The sequence below is a fragment of the Amblyomma americanum genome, chromosome 2 (genome assembly GCF_052857255.1).
Source record: "Amblyomma americanum isolate KBUSLIRL-KWMA chromosome 2, ASM5285725v1, whole genome shotgun sequence".
In the NCBI taxonomy this organism is placed as follows: Eukaryota; Metazoa; Arthropoda; class Arachnida; order Ixodida; family Ixodidae; genus Amblyomma; species Amblyomma americanum.
This window is the reverse complement of record NC_135498.1, coordinates 23,635,614-23,662,999: the sequence shown is the minus strand read 5'-3', so window position 1 is coordinate 23,662,999 and position 27,386 is coordinate 23,635,614. Positions and strand designations below refer to the sequence as shown.

The window sequence follows — 27,386 nt, the reverse complement described above, 5'->3', positions numbered from 1 at the left end:
CTTTCGCGTGATTCGGCGGATTCAATGACAGTGAAGAGAGATATAGCGAGCTCGTGCCGGAAGTCTCTCACTAAGTCCTGTAGACGCAATGCAGTCCAGCTTTCCCAAACAAAGTTCAAGCGCTGTATTCAGCCTTATTCCCTTGCGCGATGACCTCGGCTGTGGGTGAAGATGCTTGGAAAGACGAAGGCCATGGTCTTGTGGATGCACAAAGTCATCCACAAGACCACAGTATCAAAAAGGTGGCAAACTGGTATGGCACCCCAGTGGCGAAACTACATGAAGAAATGAACGAAGCATGATGGTTTCTTTTTTATCTTTGTAATAATGGCGGGTTGCTCGGTGAGGGAGCAGTGGAAGGTCGCGGGTTCAAATCCCGGCTGCGCAGGCCTGATTTCGACGGAGGCGAAACCAAAAACACGCCCGTGTGCTGTGCGAGGTTAACACAGGCTAAATAACTTTAGGTGGTATAAATTAATGCGGAGCCCTCTACTGTATACGGCGTCTCTTAGTCCCATGTAAAGTTTCCGTGCGTTAAACTCCACGTGTACCATACCATATTATACCATTACCGTCATACCGTTGGTTGGGTTTGGTTTGGTTTGGTTTATGGGGGTTTAACGTCCCAAAGCGACTCAGGCTATGAGAGACGCCGAAGTGAAGGGCTCCGGAAATTTCGACCACCTGGGGTTCTTTAACGTGCACTGACATCGCACAGTACACGGGCCTCTAGAATTTCGCCTCCATCGAAATTCGACCGCCGCGGCCAGGATCGAACCCGCGTCTTTCGGGCCAGCAGCCGATCGCCAGAACCACTCAGCCACCGCGGCGGCATTACCATCATACCGTCATACCATCATACCTTCATACGATCATAGCATCATAACATCATACCATCATGCTCCTTAAGGGTGACGGAGTGGATTCCAAGAGAAGGAAAGCGTAGCAGAGGGCGGCAGAAGGTTAGGTGGGCGGATGAGATTAAGAAGTTTGCAGGCATACGGTGGGCGTAGCTGGCAAAAGACAGGGTTAATCGGAGAGACATGTGAGAGGCCTTTGCCCTGCAGTGGGTGCAGTCAGGCTGCTGCTGATGATGATGATGATGATGAACACGACGACGACGACGACGATGATGATGATGATGAAAACCAGCCTGCTTATATCCCAGGATCAGTGGCGAAGGAGCTCGACCAAGCGGCTAAGGGACGAAGCAGACCAAAATATTTGGGAAATATGCCGCCTCTTCCAAAATTTCTTTAGACTGCCTATAGGATATCCATAAGCTTTTGTCTAAAAATAGACTTTCTAGACAAATCCTATAGACTAGTCTATAGGCAATACAAGCCCTACAGACAGTATACACTCTTAGTAGGCTTTTGTCTCATTTTGTATGAAGACATCAGAGAAGTATCATTTTCATGCACTGCCCAAAGATTGTTTTTCAACTTCTTGTGGAGTAATTATGCACTGTAACAAAACTTTGCAGTTAAATCTCTTCATTTGCACCTGCCAGAAATTGCGTACATGACGCCACAATTCATTTAGAAAACCCTGCTTTCTAGCAACTCTACACTGACACTCGCTGGGGACTCTTATTAATAGTTTATGAGCGTTAGGCCAGGGTTTAAAGAAGTTCGGCAATATAGTCTACAAGAAGTCTATAGACTAGTTTTATAAGGGACGGCCATGGTATGCCAAATTCAGCGGAAATGTGGACTCGCTTACACAGGCCGCGCGTGAACACGCAAGGAAGTATGCGCTGTCGATAAAAAGTGGAGGAGAGGTCAGCTTGTCCGCTCACTGCTCTGCATGCGAAGGTTAATAATAATAATAATAATAATAATAATAATAATAATAATAATAATAATAATAATAATAATAATAATAATAATAGTAATAATAATAATAATAATAATGATAGTAATAATAATAATAATAATAATAATAATAATAATAATAATAATAATAATAATAATAATAATAATAATAATAATAATAATAATAATAATAATTGGTTTTTGGGGAAAATAAATGGCGCAGAATCGTTCGACACCTGAACCGCGCCGTAAGGGAAGGGATAAAGAAGGGAGTGATAGAAGAAAGGAAGAATAGGTGCCGTAGTGGAGGGCTCCGGCATAATTTCGACCACCTGGGGATCTTTAACGTGCACTGACATCGCACAGCACACGGGCGCCTTAGCGTTTTTCCTCCATAAAAACGCAGCCGCCGCGGTCGGGTTCGAACCCGGGAACTCCGGATCAGTAGTAGAGCGCCCTAACCACTCAGCTACCGCGGCGGGTGCATGCGAAGGTTGCTGGCCACGGCATGAGAGTATCGACATTCTAGCCAGAAAAAGGCGCTCAGTAGTGCGTGGACTGCTGGAGGAGTACCACGTCACGAAAACCGGTGACGCTTGCGTCAGCGAAATATGTTTTTTTATCTTTTCCTTGTATTTTTGTTTCTTTGCCCTTGTTCCTGCACACTAATGCCCATATTAAGGGCGCTCTATATAAATGAATACATATATAAATAAAATGTTCTGAAGAAAGCATTTCTGCAGCGTATGACTTCGAATGATCCCAAGGTTGACTCGCCAACCCTCTTTTATATATGCCGTTATACTTAAATGCAATAAAATAGGTTTAAAATCTGCGCTTGTCCCGCCAAACTTGTCTCCCATCTATGTCACATATGTTTGCGCATTTTGATTTCAATAGAAGTCGTGTTAACAGAAACCAGCAATAATTGCAAAGCTATCTCGAAATTGGCAGTACAAAACTGCAATCAGCACATCAATTCTTTTAATTTTTTAAAGTTTTTTGCCACCAGAACGCAGCTGGTCTTGGAGATAACCCATAGTGGAGGGCTTTGGATAAATTTCGACTATCACGGTCTTTAACGTGATATGGAGGTATTCCTGAGTCTACAGTTGTGATGCTTCCTAACGTTCCATTCCCTTGAGTTTGTTGCCGGACAAATAATCGTCTTGTTATTTTTCTCTTTTTCCGCAGTGCTATGGCAGCCGACACAGAGGCTGGAAATTCAGTTGTTCAAAGGAGCATCAGCTCACTTCCAACGTAAGTTTTTTCCTGGCTCACAGCGTCACACCTGCCTTGAAACCTACGTCGACTGTCATTATAATAAAATTACGAGGCATTTTGGCAACTTAAGTGTTGACAGGCGAAAGCCGACCTTTCTGTGCCAATTTTCACTATGCCGTGACGACTTCCGGTGGATATGACGTCACATCGTTCCCGTGGCTATATTGATATTCAAATTATACATATTTCGGGAATCTTAAGCATTAATTACGCTTCATTACACATTTTTCTAGCTAATTTGACACAAATTCGTCGATTTTCCGACCATTCTGTGACAATTTTCACTATGCAGTGACGACCTCTGTTAGGTGTGACGTCACATTGTTTTTGCAGCTATATCGACGTCCGCGCTATTTCGACGCAATTTCAATATTTTTGTCTATAATTAATTAATTACTCTACAGTCATCAAACTTGGCTTCTAGGTTCATTTTTTCCTCCTCTATCTGAAGCAACCATTCCTTTTCTGATATATTTTTAGTTCCTGGGTTAAACGTGTGCCACCCTCTGCGAACGGACGACAGTATGAGCCCTTAAAGGCTTTCGCCTTAAAAACTATGGGAACACTTAAGACACCTTAGGATTGCAATGCGACAGCTTTACATTTCACATTTGTCCCAGATTCTGTTGCAACTTTTGCGTGTGTGTTTGTCTAAGTTTCTTTGTGATTGTCGGTCCATCGACCGCCACATTCGCACTGCTAACTGCAGTAGCAGGTATCTTATATGCTTCTATATTTATTAATTGTGACACATTTAAATGGAACTAACCACCTTTTCCGCATGAGAGCATACTCATCACTGCCGACTAGTGCATGACTGGCATCGCGACATTGTCTTTGCCGCGGAAAATACATTCAAAGGTAAATTAAGAACACTACAGGAAGCACATGTGGGCGCTATGGACATCTGCGCCTCCATGTCATCTTAATTATGACTTTCTCTTCTTTAATTAAATACTTTGGAAATTATTGTCTTTGCGACTGAATGTAAGCAATGTCCAGCTGGCAAGTGGAACCAGTTTCAGCCCTGCTACCTACGCTATTTCAGGCATAGTGGTCGCGATTGAGGGTGGTTCAGTTATTACATTGGAGTAAGTCCGCGATCTTATGTAAGTGTTAGACAACATGCCCCGAGAAAAAAAGAGGCGCACATGAAAAACGCTGAAGGTAACCGTAGCTACGTCGCATTATGGATCTAAAAAGGTGCAGGGGGAAGGAGGACAGACAACCTGATGGTCTCCTGAACAGGACAAAGCGATGCCTGGGCCTCGACCGGACGCCCCTGGAGAGGATCCTCCTCCTCTTGTTGGTCGTTATGACGTCAGTGTGTGCCATAATGCTCATACTGCTGGCCAGGCCACCCACGCCTCTGCAGAGGATTTCGTTGCACGGTAAGCGAGAAGGGTAGTAGGAAACTGGCCATTGAGTTCCTCTACTTCAAGAGCACAGTATCAAACACAAAGCAGACGCAGAGCTGTAAAATATATGTTAAAGCAACCGGGACACTTTTTTTTTTCAACTCATCGCTGGTGTATTTTAATGAACCGCAAATTTCATTACCCTCTTGAAGATGCTGAGGACGAAAATAAAGAGGCGTACTCATGCTTTAAAAATGAACGCGTTATGGTGCAAAAACCGACCGTCTGTGCCTGCATACGAGAGTGCAGGCGTGTCTGTTTTGTATGTATAAAAAGCAGCATCATTGATCATATATAGTTCAAACATCGGCGCCTCCTTTATTCTTTCCAAGTTGCATAAAGCAGTGTACATATCTCGAAATCCTCAGTTTACGCAGCCTACAACGAAAACGATCCCACAAGATAGAACCAGGGGCCTTATTTATACTGCGAAGCTCTACGGACCAAGAATAAATCACATGTAGAGTGGGAATTTATGAGATTAAGCCTTATCTCCAATTCCTCATGCCCGGGTTGTTGTGGAACGTGCGGAACAAGCCTCGAAGCTGAATTACGTATTCAGTGAAATCGACCATATAACTTTTCCCAACGCGATTACGCGGACCATCACGCGAAAACTTCGCGCATATTTTGTGGTCACGCGACGAATTTGCTAAACGCGAGTCAGCGTGCGTTTCCGCTGGCCTCAATACCAAGCTAGAGACGACTGCGAAGTTCAATATGCAGATAGTCACACCCAGCTGAGTCGATGTGGAGCAACCACTGGATAGCTCTGAGGATTACTGTAGGTGGTTTGGTGCCTTACCACAACAGTCACGAACTGTGCTTACTTCTCTTCTTGCCACTTCAGATGACAAGATGTTCGCCAACGCCTCCAGTACAAGGCAAGGTAAGCCAACGAGCTTTAATAGTGGCGTTAACCATGTCCGAAACGAGAGAGAACGATTGTTTTTCAGCAGCGCAGGGGACAAAAGAAGAGAAGTGCACAGACACGGCGCTGAACCCGAGTCAGCGCCGTGTCTGTGCACTTGTCCCGTCCTTTGTCTCCTGCGCTGCTGAAAAACAATGCCACACCAACTTGCTCAAGCTTCTGCAAGAGAGAACGAGTCCAAATAACTCCGTGCTGTACCGGAGCCTTGATCTAAACTTGGATTGGGTCTCTCTTAAACTAGCACCAGCGTACGATATGAAAGAGCTGAGGCACATAAGAAAATCGCCGAACTTCAACTGCTTATTTACTGCAGAAATACACCTTCATATACAGAAAAGCACAGCGGCGGAAAAGCCCCTGTTTTTTTGTATATAAATGCGTCTTTCTGTAGTAAAGAACTAGTTGAAGTCCAACAATCGCCCTGTGTGCCTCAGCTCTGTCTTCTCTGTAGGTTTTAGGTACCTGATACCTGATTTAATATCTGCTGCTGGTCCTTCGAACCAAGATATTAAACTGATTTTTGGAATATGGCGGAGTGCTTGAAGCACTCTGGCACGGGTCGGCCCGGTATTGCACTGCCTCTCGGATCGGCCCGGGGCATATTAGCGCGGCGCTTCTTTTTTTTTTTCACTCTTTGCTCTCCTATCCTTTACCCCTCCCACTTCCAGCACGCGGCAGCTAGCGTAGATCGGCTTGAGCCAGTAGGCAGGCACGTGCTCTTTCCTTTTCCTTCTTCCTCTCAGCAACATCAGTCAGTCAGTCGTCTCGTACGCTGGTGCTAGTTTCAGATGAATCACCAACTCGGCCAACTTTCTGCATTACTCGATTGGGTTTCGTGTCCTGCGCTCGTACATGTCGGGTGTGTAAAGCTTGCACAGTGCAGCTCCCACAAAGTGCATTTTGGTGCGTCCCATGCGCTGCCTGCCGTTTTGTACTGGCAATACTGGCGTACTGTACTGGCAGCCAGTACAATACGGCAGGCAGGCAGCGTTCGTCCTCGACCGAAGCAGAGACTAGAAGTCTCATTTCGAAAACTGCAAACTAGCTGCGGCTACGAAATTACTAAACCTTAAACAACAAACGGACGTTAGCCTGAACAATAGACGACGGCCACAGTGTTGTTGATACTCACGGCATTTCAAGACGCTTAGTTAGGTTCCTTGTGACGGTACGCGCACACCGCAAAAGAAAGCAAACATAAGAAGGCACATTATTTACCAGCGTTGTCTCCCAGATGCATCGGAAAATCACTACAGTTCTTTTCTTTTTTTCAGAATGTTTGGGAGAAGAGTGCACCAGTGTGTGCATCACGGAGGCTTGTGTGAAAGCTGGTACGTGGACACCGTGTAACTACAATTTTAGTGCGATTTACAACGTTGTATTTATAACCAAGATTGCACAAGCAGAGTCTGTCCCGTATCTGAACGCCGCTATAACCAATCACCCTTCACTGTAGCAAAAGGTTCATGGAAACTACTATTCAATATATTTAAACGAAAATTTTGCTAAACAAAAATTAGCTGCGGTTTAACTACTGCTAAACCTGGTTAGAGAGCGAAAGCTGTAGTGTATCGGGCAAGTAGACGCGGCTAGGCGTCTGTAACGTTGAGTGCTTTCCGCACACTGGAGAGGCAGCGCGCCCACCCTGCCACCCTGGCAGGTGGAGGTTAAGTTAATGGTTCATCGCGAGAAGTTGGTCACCCAATGAACGCTGCGGTCACCCAATGACAGCCTTCTATCGGCGAATCGAAAGGACAAAGGTCAAGGTCAAAGGTACAACGTCAAGTGCTGCGACACCATGGTGGACCACATATGGTAAGGCCTATAGCCACGCTTCACCTCTGGCTCACTTGAAGGTGAACTGACAGCGCACGGTGAAATCGGCTTTACCTAGCGTAGTGAAGCGTTCGCTGCTAAAGAAAGTGTTCGAACCACGGAGTAAGATGGTGGTTCGAACTCAGTAAAAAATTTTCTGCTATATGTACCTGCAGGACAACTCTAACGCTCATTGAACTTGAAAAATAAAACAGACCCTAGCTAAACAGGGTTTCAGATGCATGGAGCCTTGTATTGACAGCATGTCCTTTGGCAGTGCATTCACGGCGACCCCCGTTTTCTTTCTATTGTTTTAATTGTTTGCTTTTTGTTCTCCACGGTGTGCATGCACGTCAAGCGGCCGCCATCTTGCGCAACATGGACCCGGGAGTGGACCCCTGCACGGACTTCTACGACTTCGCGTGCGGCAGGTGGAAGCAGTACCACGTGCTGCCACCGGACCGACCGCACTCGGACACGTTTGCCGTCATGAAGGACGAACTCAAGGTACTGCTCAAAGGTAAACCGCATCCACGCTGGCACCGCCGACGGTACACCATCACGACCCACGGGTTCAGTTGTGTGTAGGGGTGTGTGCGGTGGCCACCACCAAACTGAAATGCCTGTGGAAGGCCGGTGGGTCAGGTGAAGACTTATCGATCAAGTGAAGGCCAGTGGGTCAAGTGAAGGCCTGTGTGTCGAGTGAAGGCCTTTGGGTCAAGTGAAGGCCTTTGGGTCAGGTGAAGGCCAGTGGGTCAAGTGAAGGCCAGTGGGTCAAGTGAAGGCCAGTGGGTCAAGTGAAGGCCTGTGGGTCAATTGAAGGCCTGTGGGTCAAGTGAAGGCCAGTGTGTGAAATGAAGGCCCATGGTTCAAGTGAAGGCCAGTGGGTCAAGCGAAGGCCAGTGGTTCAAGTGAAGGCCTGTGGGTTAGGTGAAGGCTAGTGGGCCAAGTGAAGGCCTGTGGCTCAAGGGAAGGCCTGTGTGTCAAGTGAAGTGCCTGTTGGTATATATCATTTCGCTCTCAAACGCATTCCGAAATAAACATAGCGACGGGCCTGTGGGTCAGGTGAAGACTTATCGCTCAAGTGAAGGTCTGTGTGTCAAGTGAAGGCCTGAAGGCCTTTGGGTCAAGTGAAGGCATGTGGGTCAGGTGAAGGCGAGTGGGTCAGGTGAAGGCCAGTGGGTCAAGGGAAGGCCAGTGGGTCAAGTGAAGGCCTGTGGGTCAAGTGAAGGCCTGTGGTTTAGGTGAAGGCCAGTGGGTCAAGTGAAGGCCTGTGGGTCAAGCGAAGGCCTGTGTGTCAAGTGAAGTACCTGTTGGTATATGTCATTTCGCTCTCAAACACACTCCGAAAAACAGTCCTGTGAAGTTCTGTCCGCCAAGTAGCGTGTTTACAAATCGCCGGCTGGCACAAGTTACGTTTTATATAGTAAGAAGCTATCGACTGTCACTGTACTTCACCCGTAGTCATTTGTCATCTTATTGGGAACACGCCCTAGGGGCTGATCACACCGGCCATTTATTCGATTATGAGGCTTTCTGTTCTGAAAACAGTGAGTGACGTGTCCTTTCGGATTGTTCTACATTCTAACCATATCATTTTTCAAACTTCATTATTTTTTGTGAGATCATGCGTCCATGGCTCTCAAGAACCATGCGGATGCATCTGCAGAAACCGACGAGCTAAAATACTTTGCGTTTTTTTCCTTATTATTTTGAATACCGAACTTTTTTGATTTATTGCTCTTGCCCAGGTAGCACCGAGGTGTTTTAACATTGTTACTTTTTGATTTGGTCAAACATTATTACAGTGTCCTCAAAGCCCTTTTTCTTCTAGCATTTCTCAAACATTACAAATAAAGCTTGGGGCAAGTTTTTCTCAACCCTAATTAAACATTAAAACATCATATATGCAACTATCGCTAAAATGGTAAAGGAACTATGCAAGACCAGTTATCTGCCTAGTGTGATGGTAAACAACTTCAGGAAACGCTCTGCAAGGAGTAACGAAGGAGCACTACAGTACAGCATTACTAATACGTGCAGCTCATACACTCATTTTCTAATAGGTGCCATAGCTTCAAGCTCATAAGCCCACCCGAGCAGGGTGCCCATTAAGTAATAGGGGCGAATCAGTGACATAGAAGTTTCGAAATTGAATGTTGTGGCTGTGCATGTATTGTATGGCGGGAATCACCTCAGATGTGTAATTGCAAAGTTTTGCTCTCTGAATAGCCGCATCTCTGCACGAACAGTGAAAACTTATTATTTGATCATTATAACAACATTTCACATGTTTAATGTTGGTTTAATATTTGATCTGAACATAATAATAATAATTGGTTTTTTGGGGAAAGGAAATGGCCCAGTATCTGTCTCATATATCGTTGGACACCTGAACCGAGCCGTAAGGAAAGGGATAAAGGAGGGAGTGAAAGAAGAAAGGAAGGAAAAGTACCGTAGTGGAGGGCTCCGGAATAATTTCGACCACCTGGGGATCTTTAAAGTGCACTGGCATCGCACAGCACACGGGCGCCTTAGCGTTTTGCCTCCATAAAAACGCAGCCGCCGCGGTTGGGTTCCAACCCGGGAACTCCGGATCAGTAGTTCCCGGGTTCGAACCCGATGAACATTAAAATAAAATTCAGAGCACGGCATTATCGAAGTGTTTAGCTGGAACGTTGAGTCAACATCACTACGCAACATACAACGTTATGTGCCAATGTTCAAAATTAACGTTCCAATGTAGCACATAACGTTACTGCAATTGGCACAATAACTTTATAACATTATTCTTAAGTTCGGTGCTACCAGGTTTTGAATATTTTCAATGCGGCCTCTTTCTCTCAACGTTCTCTTCCGTGCGCGTTTGAATGAACTGATGGATCGACAGTCATCTCGATACCACGATGAAAATGATTCTACGATTAGCGAAGTGCCTTTCTACCGATCCTTTAGGTGCGGAACTTCTTAAGCTTGAGCGTTGAACTTCAGGAGGTATTATGTGTGTATTTTGTCCTCTATTGCTGTCATAACCTGGGAGTTATTCGATACCGACTTCACGAAAAACAGCTTAAAACCATTCAATTCACCAACGTGAAAATTTAGAGTTATCGGTCTTAAAAGATGCACCGAACAAAGAAACGCGGTAAAAGCACAGGTTGAGTGGCGCACGGAACTGACACGCAGGGTATTTCATATCTTGATAGCATGCCTGTGCTAGTGAACGCACAACCCGTGCGCCACATTAATGCCACTATACCCCAGAACAGCGAGCTTGAGTGAGCTGTACAATTCGAAGGAACAGCCTCAGATATAGTCTTTGAGTAAGTGGTACTGAGATTCGAGGCTGTACTGAAAATGCCCCTAGAAGGCGTTTAAGGCAGGTGCATGCAGCCTTTGTCAAAATTTTAGAGGCCAGAGGTGTTCGCTTCTCAACCGTGTGTAGTCCGTAGAAGTCCTAGGCTTCTCTGGGGGGAAGAGCAGAACTTCTAGCTTCACGAGATGTGTAACTCTGGGGATGCATAACTAGAAGCGAAGTTCTTTGGGCTCCAAACTTCTTACAGAGGATGTGCATCTTGTATGTCCTGTTACGTACAGGCGGATGCATCGATTGGAAGAAACGCAATCACGATTTAATGCAGGCGAGGAAAGGAGCGCGTTTTCATGAGATCCACATACACAATGCGGGTTCGAGTGACGTCCTCTACGCGACACGACAGAACGTCATTCCATAACCGATACAGCCGCTGGTATTTCCTTTATATTAATGCCATTACCAATACTCATGCTCCTTTTTATACTGTACTGTTAATTACATTAGCAGCGACTCTATTGATTTCGCTACTAACGCGGCTAAACTTTTTCCACTGAGGCACACCGAAATGCCTATCGGGCACAGCAGGCTATCCATCAAATACATTGCGTTAGTAACGTGATACGGATTCAGACTCGCCTAAGACAATCTGAGCTTCTTCACAAGAAAAATTCCGGCCACTGGACATTTAGATTACCCCTAGTGTGGAAGCTGTGGAAATGTATTATAATCAACTTTACTTCATTCATATTCCCGGACGAATTACTTCATTACGTAGTGTTTCAGCAGTGTTCACGCTGCTGATTAAAGGTACACGCTTGATTCCTTTTTGCCTGTCTGCTGAAGGTGCCTAATCCACTATTACAGTATACTGACGAAAGTATTTTAGGTTTCTTACAAATGCTTTGATTCATTAGAAATTCCATATGATTTGCCATATGAGCACTTCAATTCTTATTACCACAGCAACGCCAAATTCGCAGCGTTCTCTCTGGCAACTTTTTTTTTAGAATGTACACTCATTTAACGCGAGATTTATGAATTAGGAAAATATTAAGGCTCGATTTCGGCACTTTTGCGTGTGTGTAAATGCGTGCATGTTTGCCCGTCACTTTGTTGCACTTGCTACCTTTTGTGACGCTTTTGTATTTGTCCCTTATTCTACGTACACGTTTCACTGTGCGTTCTTGTTTAGTGAATTAAAATGGTGCACTAATTAAGTTTCTTTATTTTTGTCTCTTTCAGAGCTTTTGGAGTCTCCAGTCGACGCGTCAGACAGCAATGCCACTATCAACGCGAAAAACTTCTACGCGTCGTGCCTGAATGAAAGTTCGTCTTCTGTTTCACTGATAAGCTAGCCTCATTTACGTTTTTGTTTGCCGCACATGATAGACTGGTAATATCCTGTTTTCTTCAAGTTTAGTTCGTCGAAACCGATTACGTCTTTCTTAGCTGCCGACGCACGTTACTAGCTGAAACTTTACTGCACACAGCTACAGCTCAATTGTTTGCGTTTCTCTGAATGCTGCAGGCCATCTCCTTGTCACTTTCAGCCCATTTGCGAGTTAATATGCAAGTCAGTGGGGCGAAGCCTCTTCCCCCCACGCAGCGCAATTTTATGTTTCTTGGTTGAGTTGCGCTTACTAAGGCAATTATTTGGACATCACCACATTTAAAATTTTGGGCATGCTTTGTTGCGAGAAAGCTAAACTATGCTAAATTACGAAAGTACGCCACAGCGATTGGGGAATTAAAGTGCAACATCGGCGAAATACATTCTGGCTCTTTATGTGAAGTGATCGAGCAAGGTTTCATGATTTTTTTTTGTATTTGCTCTAAAGTAGTTAAACAACTTAATACGTGCCTCCAAAGTGTTCTTTTTCTTGTCGTTTTATTTCGTTTCTCGCTTTCGCAATAGGGAGTCGACAAAGACGTCGCGACGTATAGCACTGCTCGTCAATTAACAGAGAATAGAAAAAGCCCAGCAGAATTTTTGGTCCGAAGTATTTTTACCAAAAAGGACGTTGCAGTCAAACGCAAAACAAGAAGCCCAAACTACCGTTCTAACTAAGTTTATTCTTATCAGGCGGATTGTATACTGAAAAAAAAAAATCCACCGCCTGCCGCGGTTTCGAACAAACTCGTTTAAGACCGAAACAGTACAAGCAAGGTACTACATTCTCGACGCTATTCCTGTGTATCCATGATCCGCCTGCCTTTTGCCTCGACGGCTACTTGACTATCGAAGGCACGAGTGCTCTGACGGCATTGAAAGATCCTGCGTACCAAGACGTAGGAAAAGCTATCTTGAGCTTACATGGCCCCAGAATCTTTATTTCGAAATATGGGGTGCATAAGAAGACGCGGAACACGGAATATATCGAGAGCAACCACGAGTGGCGGTCCGAGTCGATATTTTTGAGAGCCTGTGGCGTGATTTTCGCTTGTAGTTTTCATTTCCTCCGGTGCCCATTTCCTGCTCTGTCCGGCATATATTTAGCCGCAAATACTCAGACAACCTCCCGATTATTCTTATTACTGCATCGTTACGTCGTTCGTTACGCATGGCGGCGCCCATAACCGTCGCGATACGAACTTCCGTAGCTTTGTCTTGTTTCCAACTATTCCTTGTCTCATTAAAAAACAAGCTGCGGCATAAAACCGTTCGGCGTTGTAGACGCTGGCACCCAGCGAATCGTGAATTGTTCTTGCGTGCGAATAGTTCCATGATTTACTTCTCTCATTACATACATATGACTCTAGCTGTAGCTTGCGTACTGCTGCACGCATTTTCGTTATACAGTCTGTGTTTTCAATACGAGTGCGGGGACCGCCGGTGCAGCGGTGATCGAGGCCCTTCGCGAGAAGCCGCTACTCGAGCTTCTGCACAGCGTCGGCTCGTGGCCCGTCATCACGCCCAACTGGACGGAGGAGGGCTTCGACTGGCTCAACCTGACGGCCGTCATGCGGCGACACAGCAACGACATCCTCTTCGGGCAGTGGGTCTCCGCGGACAGCAAGAACTCCACCGTCCACGTCATACACGTACGTTAGGTATTTGGCCGGTCACGTGCCCTTACAAAAACTTCTTTAGACAGCCTATAAACTGTCAATAGACTTCTGTCTAGAAAGTCTAAAGACTCTCTATAGACTAATCCTAGAGAACAATCTATAGGCAATTTAAATCCCACAGACAGCCTATAGACAATGTATAGATTTGCGGCCATACACTTTTAGTAGACTTTTTTCGACAGGCAATGTATATACTGTGACTAGACAAGAAAAAATATCTACAGGAAGGCAATGGAGTCTATAAGAAGTCTATAGACTGTCTATAGACCATTTTTCAGGGTGTCGGCTTTTTATCTTCCTTTTCTGTCGCACCCGTACGTATAAGTGCACGGAAGTAGCTGGAAGCTTGTCAGTTCCAAACTCCCTTACGAGGCAGCGCGCGGTTAGTTCTACCGGGTTTACACTGCTTGCCTGCCAGGGTAAGGCTCCAGAGCCAGCCCTTACAAAAATTTGTTTAGGCAATCTATAGACTGTCCATAGACTTGTCTATAAGGTCTATATACAAACCCCAGAGACAAATCTACAGGCAATACAAATCCTATAGACACTCTATAGACTATAGGTTGATGGACATAAACTACAAAAAGAAATATCTATAGGAAGACAATTGAGGCCATAAGAAGTGCATATACTGTCTATAGACCATGGAGGTTTCCAGTGAGGAGCTGAAAACGACCGGCAGTGGACCAATTGGCTCGCTGATTGGCTTGGAACGTTGAAAAACTTGCTCCTGCACGCGACGCAAAGGACGGCTAAAAAAAGTCATGAGCCAGAGCCATTTTGGTAGTGCTGGAGGTATGTTTCCTGTCCCATGGATGCATGAAGTTCACTTTAAGACGACGCCTGCCGTTGTATTATTATGATATAACTTGTTAACTGTGAACTGGATGTCGCTCGATTATGTCTCACGAAGCGAACGTTATCGAGGAAAAGAATGTTCTTGTGTGGCCACGTTTTGCTTTTCTGAAATATTGAATAGTTGTGGAAACTACAGCTTATGGAAGTGCAAATCTTGGCACACAGAAGATTGCTTATCGACTGATCGATGGCTGGCCAATCACAGGGGCAACGGATAACTCGCCGACAAGTTGCTATTCGCGCTTACCTGCAAACGCCTTCGTAAACTCGGTGCATGTAGTAATCGAGGACGGGCATCAGTTAGTCGATTATTTTTATTCGAAGACTTGCCATGAGGCATGATTTGTGCTGGCGCTATACTAGTCCAAATACACCGCTCTAACGTGCTTCCAATTTCGATTTTCCACTCAGAAGGGCCTCACCCAAATATCTGTCCTGGTCTGGCGGTGTTTCCGTTCGGATGTCGCATCAGAACGATATTTTTTCTGTCCTTTTTCTTTCAGATGCAAAGATTAAAAATGAAAACAACTCAGTTCTCGCTTGCACAGATAAAGATGGAATGCTACTTTATTGACAACACCGAGACCGCTAAGTCGTACTGCTGAGGTGATGTTACTGTTCCTCCCCGAGATTTACTATGCATTCCGTTTTCGAGGCGATTGCATGTCGGCGACATGGGAACAAAAAATGCCCGCATGCAATATAGAGATGAATTTCTATACAACTGCTCTTCCAGCAACTTTATGGCGAGGCGCAACACAGTTTGAAAGAATGCTGAGACCTTCTCTCTAATGTCTTGACGACGCAGCTGGACCAGGCCGAGACGGGGCTCCCGAGCCGCGACTACTACGTGCGGGGCACACAGCAGGTGGAGGCCTACCTGCGCTTTATGGTGTCGGTCGCACAGCTGCTCGGCGCCAACCGGAGCTCGGCCATGCGCGAGATGGAGGAGGTCCTCGCGCTCGAGGCACAGCTCGCCAACGTGAGCCTCTTGCTGCTCCACGCCGTCCGTGGTATCGCTTGACACAGCGAAGCAAATTATAATTATAGATGGTTGTTGGGGGAAAGGAAATGGCGCAGTATCTGTCTCATATATAGTTGGACACCTGAATCGCACCGTAAGAAAAGGGATAAACGAGGGAGTGAAAGAAGAAAGGGAGAAAGAGGTGCCGTAGTGGAGGGCTCCGGAATAATCTCGACCACCTGGGGATCTTTAACGTGCACTGACATCGCACAGCACATGGGCGCCTTAGCGTTTTTACTCCATAAAAACGCAGCCGCCGCGGTCGGGTTCGAACCTGGGAACTCCGGATCAGTAGACGAGCGCCCTAACCACTGAGCCACCGCGGCGGGTGCGAAGCAAATACAACTAAAGAATACAAGCATTTTTGAAAATGTCCCAAATGCTCCCGCGCGAAGCTAGTAATTTTTTCCAGTCACGGATCACACAAAATTTCCTTCACCGGAGTCCTCTGACATTACAAACATTTAGCATAGGGAAGACGTACTAGTTTAGATGTGTACCGGATTACTGGACTGCGGTGCGCCTGCGCAGTCGGGGTCCGGTAAAACGTTACACGTCTAAACTAGTGCGTTTACCTTATGTTAAATGTCTCGATTGCCTTACTAAAGTATATAGAGTGACACTGTTTTAAACACAATCACGCATATTGTATACACTTCCGAACCTAAAAATAAAGTTGCGGTTACTTCTCCAGTAATGCCACGTGCTAGAGTTAACGTCGTCGACAGCACCAGCCAGTAATAAGCGTTTCAACATTTTTACGAAAGACCGCCATGAAATAACCTCGACTTAAAGTCTAGAGTCTGACGGAAACCCGTCTGGTCGGGATGGTACATGACGAAAGAAGAAGGCGCCGACCAAAAGAAAAGATGGGATGACGTTTCGGCTCCCCCACGGGAGCCTTGTTCACAATTGTGAACAAGGCTCCCGTGGGGGAGCCGAAACGTCATCCCATCTTGTGAACAAGGCTCCCGTGGGGGAGCCGAAACGTCATCCCATCTTTTCTTTTGGTCGGCGCCTTCTTCTTTCGTCAACCTCGACTTAAGCGTTGCAACAGACAGGTAAAACAGCTTATGACTTGATAGCTACAATATATATAGTGACGGTCTTTTACTCGCAATCACCCATATTGTATACGCTTCCGAACCTAAATAAAGTGGCGGTGACTTCTCCAGTAATGCCACGTGGTATATAGTTAACGTCGTCGATAGCAGCAGCCAGTAGTAGTAACATTGTCAACATTTTAATTAAGGAGCCATGAAAATAGCCTCGACTTAAACGCGTTGCATCAGGCAGTTATAACAGTTTATGACCTGATAACGTTTCAAAAAAGGGCGTCTTAATTTCTGTACACTTAATTCTGTGTCCCATTATAGCTGACGGAACCGAACGAGTCGAGGCGCAACTTCACGGCCATGTACAACAAGTGGACAGTCGAAGAGCTGCAGACGAGAATCCCTCTGGTTGGTAATGAACACGATATCGCATTTGTTCTGTTTACACTGTTGGCTTGCGTGTGCGCGCGTGTGCACGCATGCCAGAACAATGCCCGTTATTTTTTCACTCAACGCCGACAACGTCAACACCGGATTTTCTTGTGAACGGTGCCTTTAACACTGCCGCGTTAAAACTGCTTCAAATGCGGAGCTAAATGTGCTTGCGCGTTCAGTGTTGGTCATGAATTGGTCAGTATGGGTAATAAGTGTGACAGCACGTGATTCTTTTAGGCTTACCACCTTCCAGAAATTTTGGGTGTTACCGACTATCATTCTTGTAGGTCTACTTCGCGGAAGCACCGCTTAGCATTTCCAATCGCGGCCCAGTATGCGTGCTAAGCTTCGTGCTATTTTTCGCAGGCATGGGGATTTGCCATGCGCTGAGGTGCACAAATGTGCGTTTTTTTCTTCTTATTTTTCGAGCCTTTTTAGTGCTTCTTCTAGAGCCTCTTTTCCTGGTCTATGAAGTAGCGGGCTAGGTGCTGGAATTTTTTTTTTCACAGCGCCGGAAGTGGCAATGTAAGAAGACTGTTTGGCCACTTTCGCAGTAACATTCTAAATCGAACGCGAGGTTGAAAAAAACGGCTTCAGCTGCGTTGATGCAGCAGCACATCATTAAGTACTGACGCTCAGTTCTGGGTGACTAAAATATTTATGAACCTGAAGAAATAAATACGATATAGAGCCGTAGTATTTTTCTCCGCGCTTTTCTTCAGGTAAACCAAAAATATTTCGCAAACCTTCAATACATGCAGTTTCTTGCTAAAAGCTGTACCGTATGACCACTGTACTTGTACTGTAAATATACCGCATCCGTAGTGCTTTTGCACTGTACCTGCACTCCGTCGGAATTGTAAATGCACTGCTCATGTATTGTACCAGTACTGTATACGTGACCGGGCACTTCTACTGTGTCGAAAATTATGCGGTCTCTAAGGCACCTTGCATAACATGCTCACTATTTCGCATTGCGGGGTATTGTCATCGATTGTTCTCTTCTCTGCCTCCCACCAAGATTAACTGGACTCACTACTTCAATGTGGTCATGCCCATGGAGATACCGCCTTCGGAGGAAGTGGTAATCTTCGCACCCAAGTACATCAAAAGAATGTCGGAGTTCCTGCAGACGGTGCCCAAAAGGTAAGTGTCCTGAGAAGAACAAAAGAGAGAGGAGTTCGTTAACACTGCGCGAAGAAGGCGGAAAATGCGGACAATTTTGAGAGGAAACGTTTGAGGTACGAGTGTTTCTGTTTTCAGTGGCCCGGTTTCGCTTCGCTGCACACAGAGGCCTCGAACGATTGCAGGACGCTTTTAGTAACGCGGAGTCTCATAATAATCATCGAAGCATGGTACGCGCCTTTTCAAACGTATGTTTAAAAACACTCATTGTCTTATTTAAAGGGCCCGACAATTATTTAGTGACTTGATTTTGGCACGGAAACAAAAAGTTTGCTGTCCAAGTGCCGGACATCTCGTAAATTGTTAAGAGCAGCGTTAAACATTCAAAGATATTTTCATTAGAGAGAACACAACAGAGTAAAAAGTGCAGTATTATCAAGTAAGCATGATGTGTTATCAAGCACGTAGGCTGATGTATAGCAGGAGCAAAGACTGTTTCACACGTGCCGCGTATCATGGCCAGTCATGTGACCTTTGCGGTCTTTATAAAGCCAGCAACACCCAGCAATAAACGTTTTTCCTTTCTGCCACTAGCCACCGGCTACGTTCCGTTACTTCAGTGGCGACGAGGATGGGATAGCTGCACGATGACAGCCAGGCCACCCGAATTCGACGATACGACCGGTAGCTGGAGCAGTTACCGTGTTCGTTTGGAGGCCTTTTTTGAAGGCCACAGCATCACAGATCGAGGCAAGAAGCGTGCGCTTCTGGTGTCGGCCCTGAGCGACAACGTGGTTCGCGTGCTTCAGTGCCAGTCGGAATCGGTGAACAGCTTGAGCTACGAAGTCGTCGTACAGCACCTGGACAACCACTTCGATCCAAAAGCCAATGAGATTGCAGCAAGCTACGCTTTCTTTATGCGGAACCAAGCGGAAGGTGAAAAGGTACGGGACTATATCGCCGACCTGAGACATCTCGCAAAGGACTGCAGTTTCGAGAAGTTTTTGGACCGCACGCTGCGGGATCGGATCGTCTGCGGAATCCGTGATGAACAAGCTCGACGACACATGTCGCAACTGAAGTTAAGCCTGGCGGAGGCAGAAGCGTTTGCTCTAGCAGCGGAAGCCGCAGAAACGAATGTCCGGGTAATGCAAGAAAGGAGCCCGTACGCGGGCATGGATCCATGACTGAGTCCACGCAGTGCGGAAGGTGTGGCTCGAACCATAGTTCGGAAGTGTGCAGACACAAGAAAGCGACGTGTCACAAGTGCGGCATGAAGGGTCACCTGGCAAGGATGTGCTCCAGCGGTCTCGCTAACCCCTCAGGAACTTACGCGGTGAAGTAGCCAGGCGGCAGTTACGGAAGTGGCGAGGAAATGCTCTACGCTTCGGAGGCTCACAGCTACAGTAGGAACGAGTCCGCACGGCCATTTGAAAGGGATTTCATTTGGGAAAGCCGAAACCTGCGCATGCTGGTAGATACAGGGCCCACTATCAGCGTCATTCCAAGAAGGGTATTCGAGAATAACCGCGAATGGTGGCCGCCACTGCAGAAGACTTTATGGCGCCTGGTGTGCTTCCTGGGGCCGCTGGCGGTCCTTGGCCGAGTAGCCTTGAAAGTCGAATGCGGTAGCACGCAAGTGGGCAGCTTGTTGGTTGTAGTGAATTGCAACGGGCCTCTTTTGTGCGGCCGGAACACCATCCAAGCCTTCCGGAGGGCTGGCATGGCACTACTGCAAGAATGCGTGTCGCAGAACGTACATGTCATACACAGTGATGCCGCGACAGCGAAATTTTTGATGGAATTTTCAGAAGTTTTCGAGCAGAGTTTGGATTGCTGTAAGGGGCCACTTGTGAAACTACACGAAAAAGATGCCGCTCTAGCACGCTTCCTCAAGGCTCGACCGGTGCCATACGCGTTTCTGGAAAAGGTGTCTGCAGAAATCGACCGCCTAGCACAGGAAGGAGTGCTTTCACCAGTGTGAGTTTCCGAGTGGGCTACGCCCGTCGTGCCCGTAGTGAAGCGAAACGGGGATATTAGGCTGCGTGGCGACTTCAAGTTAACCGTGAATCCGGCGACACATCTTGAACAGTATCCGTTGCCAAAAATTGAGCACATCTTCGCATCTCTGTACGGCGGAGAGGTGTTCACTACTTTGGATTTACGACACGCGTATAATCAATTTCCACTGGACGACAAGGCACGATAAGTGACCGTGTTGAACACACACAAATGGTTGTTTGCATACAACCGCCTCGATTTCGGCATCCCATCGGCTCCTACTTCATTCCAGCGCCGCCTCGAAACCGTGCTGCAAGGTCTTCCTCGCGTCAAGGTGTACTTAGACGATATCATTATTGCTGAAAAGGAGAACGACGATTCAACTCTCCGGCAAGTCTTCGAGCGGCTGCGCGGCAACGGACTCAAGTTGAACCGTGACAAATGCAGTTTCCGTGAGAAGCAAGCTACGTTCTTGGGCCACGAGATCGACGCAACTGGCTCACACCCCCCTCAGAATATGGAAGCCATCACCGCCGCACCAAGACCAGAGACGGTGAGCCAGCTAAAACCTTTTTGGGATTGATCACATATTACGCCAAGTTTTTGCCGAACCTTGCAACCACGCTGGCTCCACTCTATAGGCTGTTAGCGAAAGGAGCACGATGGCAATCGACAACCGAGCGCGAGAAAGCATTTCAGGCAGCCAAGCGCGCTATGGGGGAAGCGGAACTTCTCGTCCACTACGACCCCCGAAAAGCCGTTGCGGCTTGAATGCGACGCTTCGCCAGTGCGGGTCGGCGCGGTGCTGTCGCACCCCATATCGTTCCGTTCGAGAGCTCTGACACCGGACTGTTTCACCCGGAGCAGCCAATTCCGCACATTGTAGCGAGAAGAATCCATCGGTGGCCACAGCTACTGTCGGCTTACCATTATGACCGCCCAGGACACCTAAATGCTAATGCAGACGCACTCAGTCGCCTACCATTGCCGGGCTTGGTTGAACGAGAAGGGCAAGAACCCATGGAATACATGCTTTATACTGCGTTTTTATGGAGGAAAAACGCTAAGGCGCCCGTGTGCTGTGCGATGTCAGTGCACGTTAAAGATACCCAGGTGGTCGAAACTGTTCCGGAGCCCTCCACTACGGCACCTCTTTCTTCTTTCACCCCCTCCTTTATCCCTTCCCTTACGGCGCGGTTCACGTGTCCGCTGATATATGAGACAGATACTGCGCCATTTCCTTTCCCCGAAAACCAATTATTATTATTATTATTATTATTATTATTATTATTATTATTATTATTATTATTATTATTATTATTATTATTATTATTATTATTATTATTATTATTATTATACGCGGGGCCTAAATTCCATGGCCCTTTCCGCTCGGCAACTAGCGAACCTAAGCCGCTCGGACGATAGGCTTCAGCAGACCAGGGCGGATCTCACGCGGCTGGCCACGGCACTTATCGGCAGCACAGCAACACCTGATGCCGTACTTTTCTCGCCGTAACGAGCTCGCCGCCAGCCACGATCTGACTTACTGGGGCCATCGAGTAGTGTTGCCGGAGGCTGCGCAGCGATGCATGCTAAAGGAACTGCACGACAGTCACCCCGGTATCAGAGCCATGAAGCGCACAGCTCGAGCGTTATTTTGGCATCCTGGGCTAGATAGGGACATAGAAGTGTTGGTTCAAAGTTGCCCTCAATGTATTGAATGCTGGCCCATGCCGGCTGCTGAAGTTCCGGCTCCATGGCCGGCGAGCAACAAACCATGGTACAGGTTGCATATGGATTTTGCAGGCCTCATCAATGCCTACGAAATCTTCATTTTTGTTGACGCCGAGACACAGTGGATGGAAGCCATACCTTTGAAGACCGCCACATCAGAGGCCACCATTCAAGTACTTCAGGGCATTTTCGCACGGTTTGGCCTACCATACTGCTTGGTATCGGATAACGGACCACAGTTTGCAAGTGCCAGCATCTCTAGTTTCTTGCAGGAAACCATGTGAAACACGTCAGAAAAGCCCCATACCATCTTCAGTCAAATGGGTTGGCGGAACGGGCCGTGCGGACGGTAAAAGAAGGGCTTCGAAAGAATTTATCAGGTACATTGCAAGAACGACTAATCAAGTTTTTATTCCGTTATAGAACGACACCTTTGTAAAGAGGGAAATCGCCAGCGGAACTGCTGTTGGGCTTCTGTCCCTAAACCAGGCTGACAGCTTCGCTCAGACATCAAGGTCACAGGAAATGATTCCGGTGAACCTGTTCCAGCAGCGGCAAAAGCACCAACACGGTTTCAACCGGGAAAGCCTGTATGGTGGCGCCAGTTTCAGTCCGCTCGGAAATGGATGCGTGCGACTGTAGACTGTGGATGCCTGTGGACTGTAGTGTCCACGACGGGAGCACGCATGGTTACTCTGGAAACACCGGAGGGATCGCAGCGGCGCCACGTGGACCAACTCGGGCCACGGCTCGACGTGGGGTCGTCACCTAGCAAGCCGAGCCCTATCCGGACCCACGACGAAGCTCAAAGTAGCTCTGAGCAGGCAGAAGATCATCAAGGTACGGAGGCACGGGAAGTCCGCCCTGAAGCTGAAGACCAACAACCACTACGTCGCTCGACTCGCCTACGGAAGCCACCCGATCGTCTCACTTACTCCAGCTTAGGGGGAAGGGATGTAGTATTATCAAGTACACGTGATGTGTTATCAAGCACGCAGGCTGATGTACAGCATGAGCAAAGACTGTTTCACACGTGCCGCGTATCATGGCCAGTCATGTGACCTTTGCGGTCTTTATATAAAGCCAGCAACACCGAGCAATAAACGTTGTTTCTTTCTGCCACTACCCATCGGCTACGTTCTGTTACTTCAAAAAGGTAGTATTTTTAACCCTGTTGCCTCTGCTGATCAGCTACGGTAAGCAGAACGACCTGCGCAAGCTGAGCGTGTTTTATTTTATTTTTTCTTACATTATCGCTGTTATTCGTCAGTTCGTGCGCTAGCTTCTCTGCATCTTACCAGTGCTTCGCGGTGAAGTACCCTGCATCTTGCAGTAGTGCGGGTGAGTGGCTCCACCACGCGGTTACTTTACGTATTACTAATGAAGCGATTTCCTTTCAAGTGGTATCGCACCCCGAACAGTGGAAACGCAAGGTTCACTTGTAGATATGTTGCGTTGAACAAAAAATAAGGTAGTAGTGGGTGATAAATAAAAGCAAAAAATCATTTAGGCTCTCCGTTTTTTTTAAAATGAGAGACAGTCAGGACAATAAAAAGCAGTGTTTCATTGCAACTCTGACACTTCGCAACAAAATCAAGTTTAAACACGACAGTGTGAGCGATCACGAGCTTAAAGCGACCGAAATTAAGACTTAAGCTGCTTGCGCTCTACTTGAAACTATGCCGTGTGTTCAAGCTCGTTACTAGTCTCGTTTTCTGTGAAAAGTTCTGGGCTATTATTATCTTTATGTTCGCTGTAAAGATGAGGCATTTAAGCCAACTATATATTCTGTCGTCTTAAAATCTTAAACGGACGTAATTCTAACGTCTAAGTTATCTGAGAATTTACAAGGCCGCTGCTTAGCGCGTCGAAATTATATATTGCAGAGAGAGCCGTTGTACAAAACACATGCTGCCGACGATCACGCGTAGCTCTTTCACGGGTTGAGAGAGGAGGATTGCCTCCCAGTACTTTCACCGTCTTCAGATGGTGTGCACGTTGAACCCGTAATCACGTGACTCTCCCATGCAAACACCTCGAGCCTTAGCTTCATGCAACCTCTATCTTAATCTCGTGGAACACATGGTTGGAAGGCGCGCATTGAAGCCTCTCGAGAGCGCCCAAACATGTGCGGCGCAAACGTAAGAGCCCGCAAACATTTGCGGCCGGTTGTACACACGAATCACGCGATAGGGACGCTGCCCGGAAGCATCCGCAAGTTTTTGCCATTCATTCCTAGACAAAAAGACCCGAAGTCGTTGAAAAGTCCCAACATCAAGCACGTGGAGCACAGCTAGGCATCACCAAGTTTAGCGCATTGAATGACATATATTGTAAACGCTGTCAGTTTTTAATGATTGAAATTTGATTTTTTATATACGAGTAAAATCTGGCTTTGACAAATTGATAGCATTCAATATTCCTCTGCCAATTGCACCATCTTCAAATTCTTGTAATGGTTGCCTAATCAGCTCCCTTTTGTGTTTTAAGAGTATTTAGGTTCGGATATCGAAGCAGTTTCAAAGTTGAAAGGTGCCCTTGATGTGCAGGTTTAGAGAACCCGCCTTTTTTGCAGAAAAACGTTTCCAAACTTTTTTTTATGCAGTGAATTATGAGGCACGTGATAAAAAGAATACACATGAGAGGAGGTTGCGTCACGGATGTCGCGGGCGGGAGACGCATCTGCGTGTCACGGCACTGTGCAGTACCCTGCGTAATGGAATTATCAGGGTGTCGCCTATTGAACTAGGTTGGAGCTTGTATTATAGGCGTACTTCGGTTCTCGTCTTAGTGGAAGCGGGTGTGCTCGTATAGTCAGCTTAGTTTTGCTTCTTTCAGCGGTCCTCCTTGGTCATGACGCATGAATATGGTGCGATCACTGGCAGGATCATTTTATAGAAGTGACAGAAGCTTGAACAACGTGGAGATTGGTACAACCGTCCTTATAAAAATGGTCTATACATTTTTTATAGACTTCTTATAAACTCCTTACAGGCTCCATTGCCTTTCTGTAGATATTTCCTTTTGTCTATTCACAGTCTACAGGCTGTCGATAGAAAAAAAGTCTACTAAAAGAATATATAGTCATAAAGCTATAGTTTCGACCACTGCCATTCTAGCCTCATTGTGAACAAGGAACACGTACGGGTTCCGAAACGTCAATTTGTTTTTACTTTGACTTGGTCAGTGACTGTAATCTTTTGCTTCTAGTCATAAAGCTACAGTCTATAGATAGTCTATAGACACAAGTCTATTAAAAGTGTATGGCCACAAATCTATAAATGGTCTATAGACTGTCCCGATTTTACTGACGAAAGTCTATGGATAGGAATTCTTGTAAGGGTGCACTCGTACGCAGGTCACAGAACAGCCAAATCTGAAAGACTGGCAATTGTAACAAACACGAATTTCTGATCTCCCTTCAAAACCCTTTACCTATTTTCAGACATGTATGGAACGGGCATATTACGCAGTGTCGTGAAAAATGCGGACTGCTCGAGCTCCCTGCGTACGCTTATACAGTCCATATCAATCATGCACGTTCTGTTTCTGGCGCGTAATGTCGCCGTGACGACAAGTGTGGTGTTGATTTTAACGATGCTGATAACGCCATAGACATCTCGGTGTCCGCTGAGCGGAAGACATGCCTCGCCGTGCACACAGGGTGGTCGCCAACTACATTCTGTGGCGCTTCGTATCCAAGCTGGTGGGCAGCCTCGACAAGCGCTTCGTGGACAAGCAGCAGGAGTACTACGGCGCCATCTACGGTACCCAGTCGACGCCCGCGCGATGGAAGAGCTGCACGCTGCTGGTCAACAAGAAGATGGGCATGGCTGTTGGCGCGCTGTTCGTGCGTCGCCACTTCAACGACCAGAGCAAGAAGAAGGTGTGTTATTATCCGTTGCTTCTGTATTGCTCTTTCGTGCAGAGAGAGGTAGCTTTTGATGCTAAAATTACCGGCTGGCTGGACAGCGAACCGACACAGCAATTAAACCGTTTTTCATGCAACCGTATGGGGAACCTGAGCTGAAGTTTGCGGTGCCGATTGCAGCGCCATAACAGACTGCCTAGCGAGAAGAGCAAGCAGTTTTGGGTAGTACTATTAGTACTTTTCCGCGCCACTTTCAGGCGCTTATTGGCGTGAGCCTCCGCGCTCTGTCGGAGGCGCACGTGCCGTGCGTCAGCTATCTGGGCTACGCCGAGAGAAGCGAGGCAATGAATGCTGTCAGCCAAACGCGGGTATCTAATCGCGCAGAATGTGTTCTCGCGTTTGCAGCGGCCCAAGCGGCTGACACCAGCAGTTTTGAGTCACCGAATGGAACAATTGCAGTGCCACCTTGGCAGCGCAGGTTCCCCATACTGAAAAGTTTTGTCAACGAGTAAAGTTTGTTGGTTTTACAATGGTTTGATTATTATTTATTGATATTAAGAGGATATATGCATGACTTTTTCTGCACCAAACTTTGTTTTTACATTTTCCCCCTATGATCAAAGGCGGAGGAAATGATCAACGATATAAAGGCAGCGTTCTTAGAGATCCTCATGGACGTTGACTGGATGGACAACGACACCAGAAAAGTGGCCAGAGAAAAGGTTTGCCTATTTTGTGCTTTCTGTGTCACGCTTTTTATGTGTCAATAAAATATTGACAGTGTGCATGGTTGACGTTCATATTCAGGTCTTTGAGTGCATCTTTGTCAATAATGAACATCGAAACACGTTCTTTGAAAAACGACTGTGCGCATAATAGACGAAGACAGAGGGAGAACATACACGACAACACAAGGCGCTTAGCAGTTCGCGATTCGTTTGTAATTATTTTTTCTTTGTTTCTTTATGTACAACAGTTGTACAAAAAATTTTATTGTGCTCCTTGCTATTTGGCAGTTATGCGACGCTGTAAGGACGTAAGTTTGGGAAGCAATGAATAGAACAATAAATAGAAAAGAAGAAAGGGAAAGAATAACTTGAATGCGATATCAGAGAACTCCGTCACATGTGCAAGTTCTCGCTTCAGTTGCGGACTTTGTATTCTTTACTGATGCAAGAAACATAATTTTCGTGGCCGAAATCATGTCACATGGTTCAATTACAGGCCGAGCTCATGACCCAGAAGATAGGATACCCTGAGTACATATCCAACCCGGAAGAACTGGACAAGGAGTACGATGTAAGTATGTTGGCGTCCTGACACGACTCTGTCATGTCTCCGGAACTTATAGGGAACTGCAGCGTTCCATAGACAAGAAAGGACTCATTATAATTTGTTCTCTAGTCGCAAGAAAGGACGAAGTCACAGTATTTCCAAGATTATTTTCAGACTGCACCGATTGTCGCTTTGTCTTCGCGATGTCTCGGCATAATGAACCCTTTCAGACACACATTATGTTCTACTGTCGAAAAAAAATCAGAAATTTTTTGTATTTCCAACCCCTTATTTATTTTCCCTATAGTCCGAGGAGCCTCCGCAACGAGAAACCAGTTGCAGTGTTCTTTTGTAAAAG

The 27,386-nt window shown here is 46.5% G+C and overlaps 1 protein-coding gene across 2 annotated transcripts in view; it reads left to right on the top strand.

Moving 5' to 3' along the window:
* Positions 1-27,386, top strand: part of LOC144120772 (neprilysin-like) — a 57,104-nt gene that overhangs the window by 18,629 nt on the left and 11,089 nt on the right. Inside the window, exons 2-14 of one of the 2 annotated variants that reach the window (XM_077653464.1) lie at positions 3,012-3,077; positions 4,350-4,492; positions 5,370-5,408; positions 6,725-6,781; positions 7,624-7,785; positions 11,824-11,907; positions 13,421-13,623; positions 15,317-15,490; positions 16,909-16,995; positions 18,044-18,168; positions 25,546-25,768; positions 26,377-26,475; positions 26,978-27,052. In XM_077653464.1, coding sequence (XP_077509590.1) covers positions 3,012-3,077; positions 4,350-4,492; positions 5,370-5,408; positions 6,725-6,781; positions 7,624-7,785; positions 11,824-11,907; positions 13,421-13,623; positions 15,317-15,490; positions 16,909-16,995; positions 18,044-18,168; positions 25,546-25,768; positions 26,377-26,475; positions 26,978-27,052 — 1,537 coding nt within the window. Of the gene's footprint in view, positions 1-3,011; positions 3,078-4,304; positions 4,493-5,369; positions 5,409-6,724; positions 6,782-7,623; positions 7,786-11,823; positions 11,908-13,420; positions 13,624-15,316; positions 15,491-16,908; positions 16,996-18,043; positions 18,169-25,545; positions 25,769-26,376; positions 26,476-26,977; positions 27,053-27,386 lie in introns of both variants that reach the window. The other variant, XM_077653463.1, reaches the window with a different exon arrangement.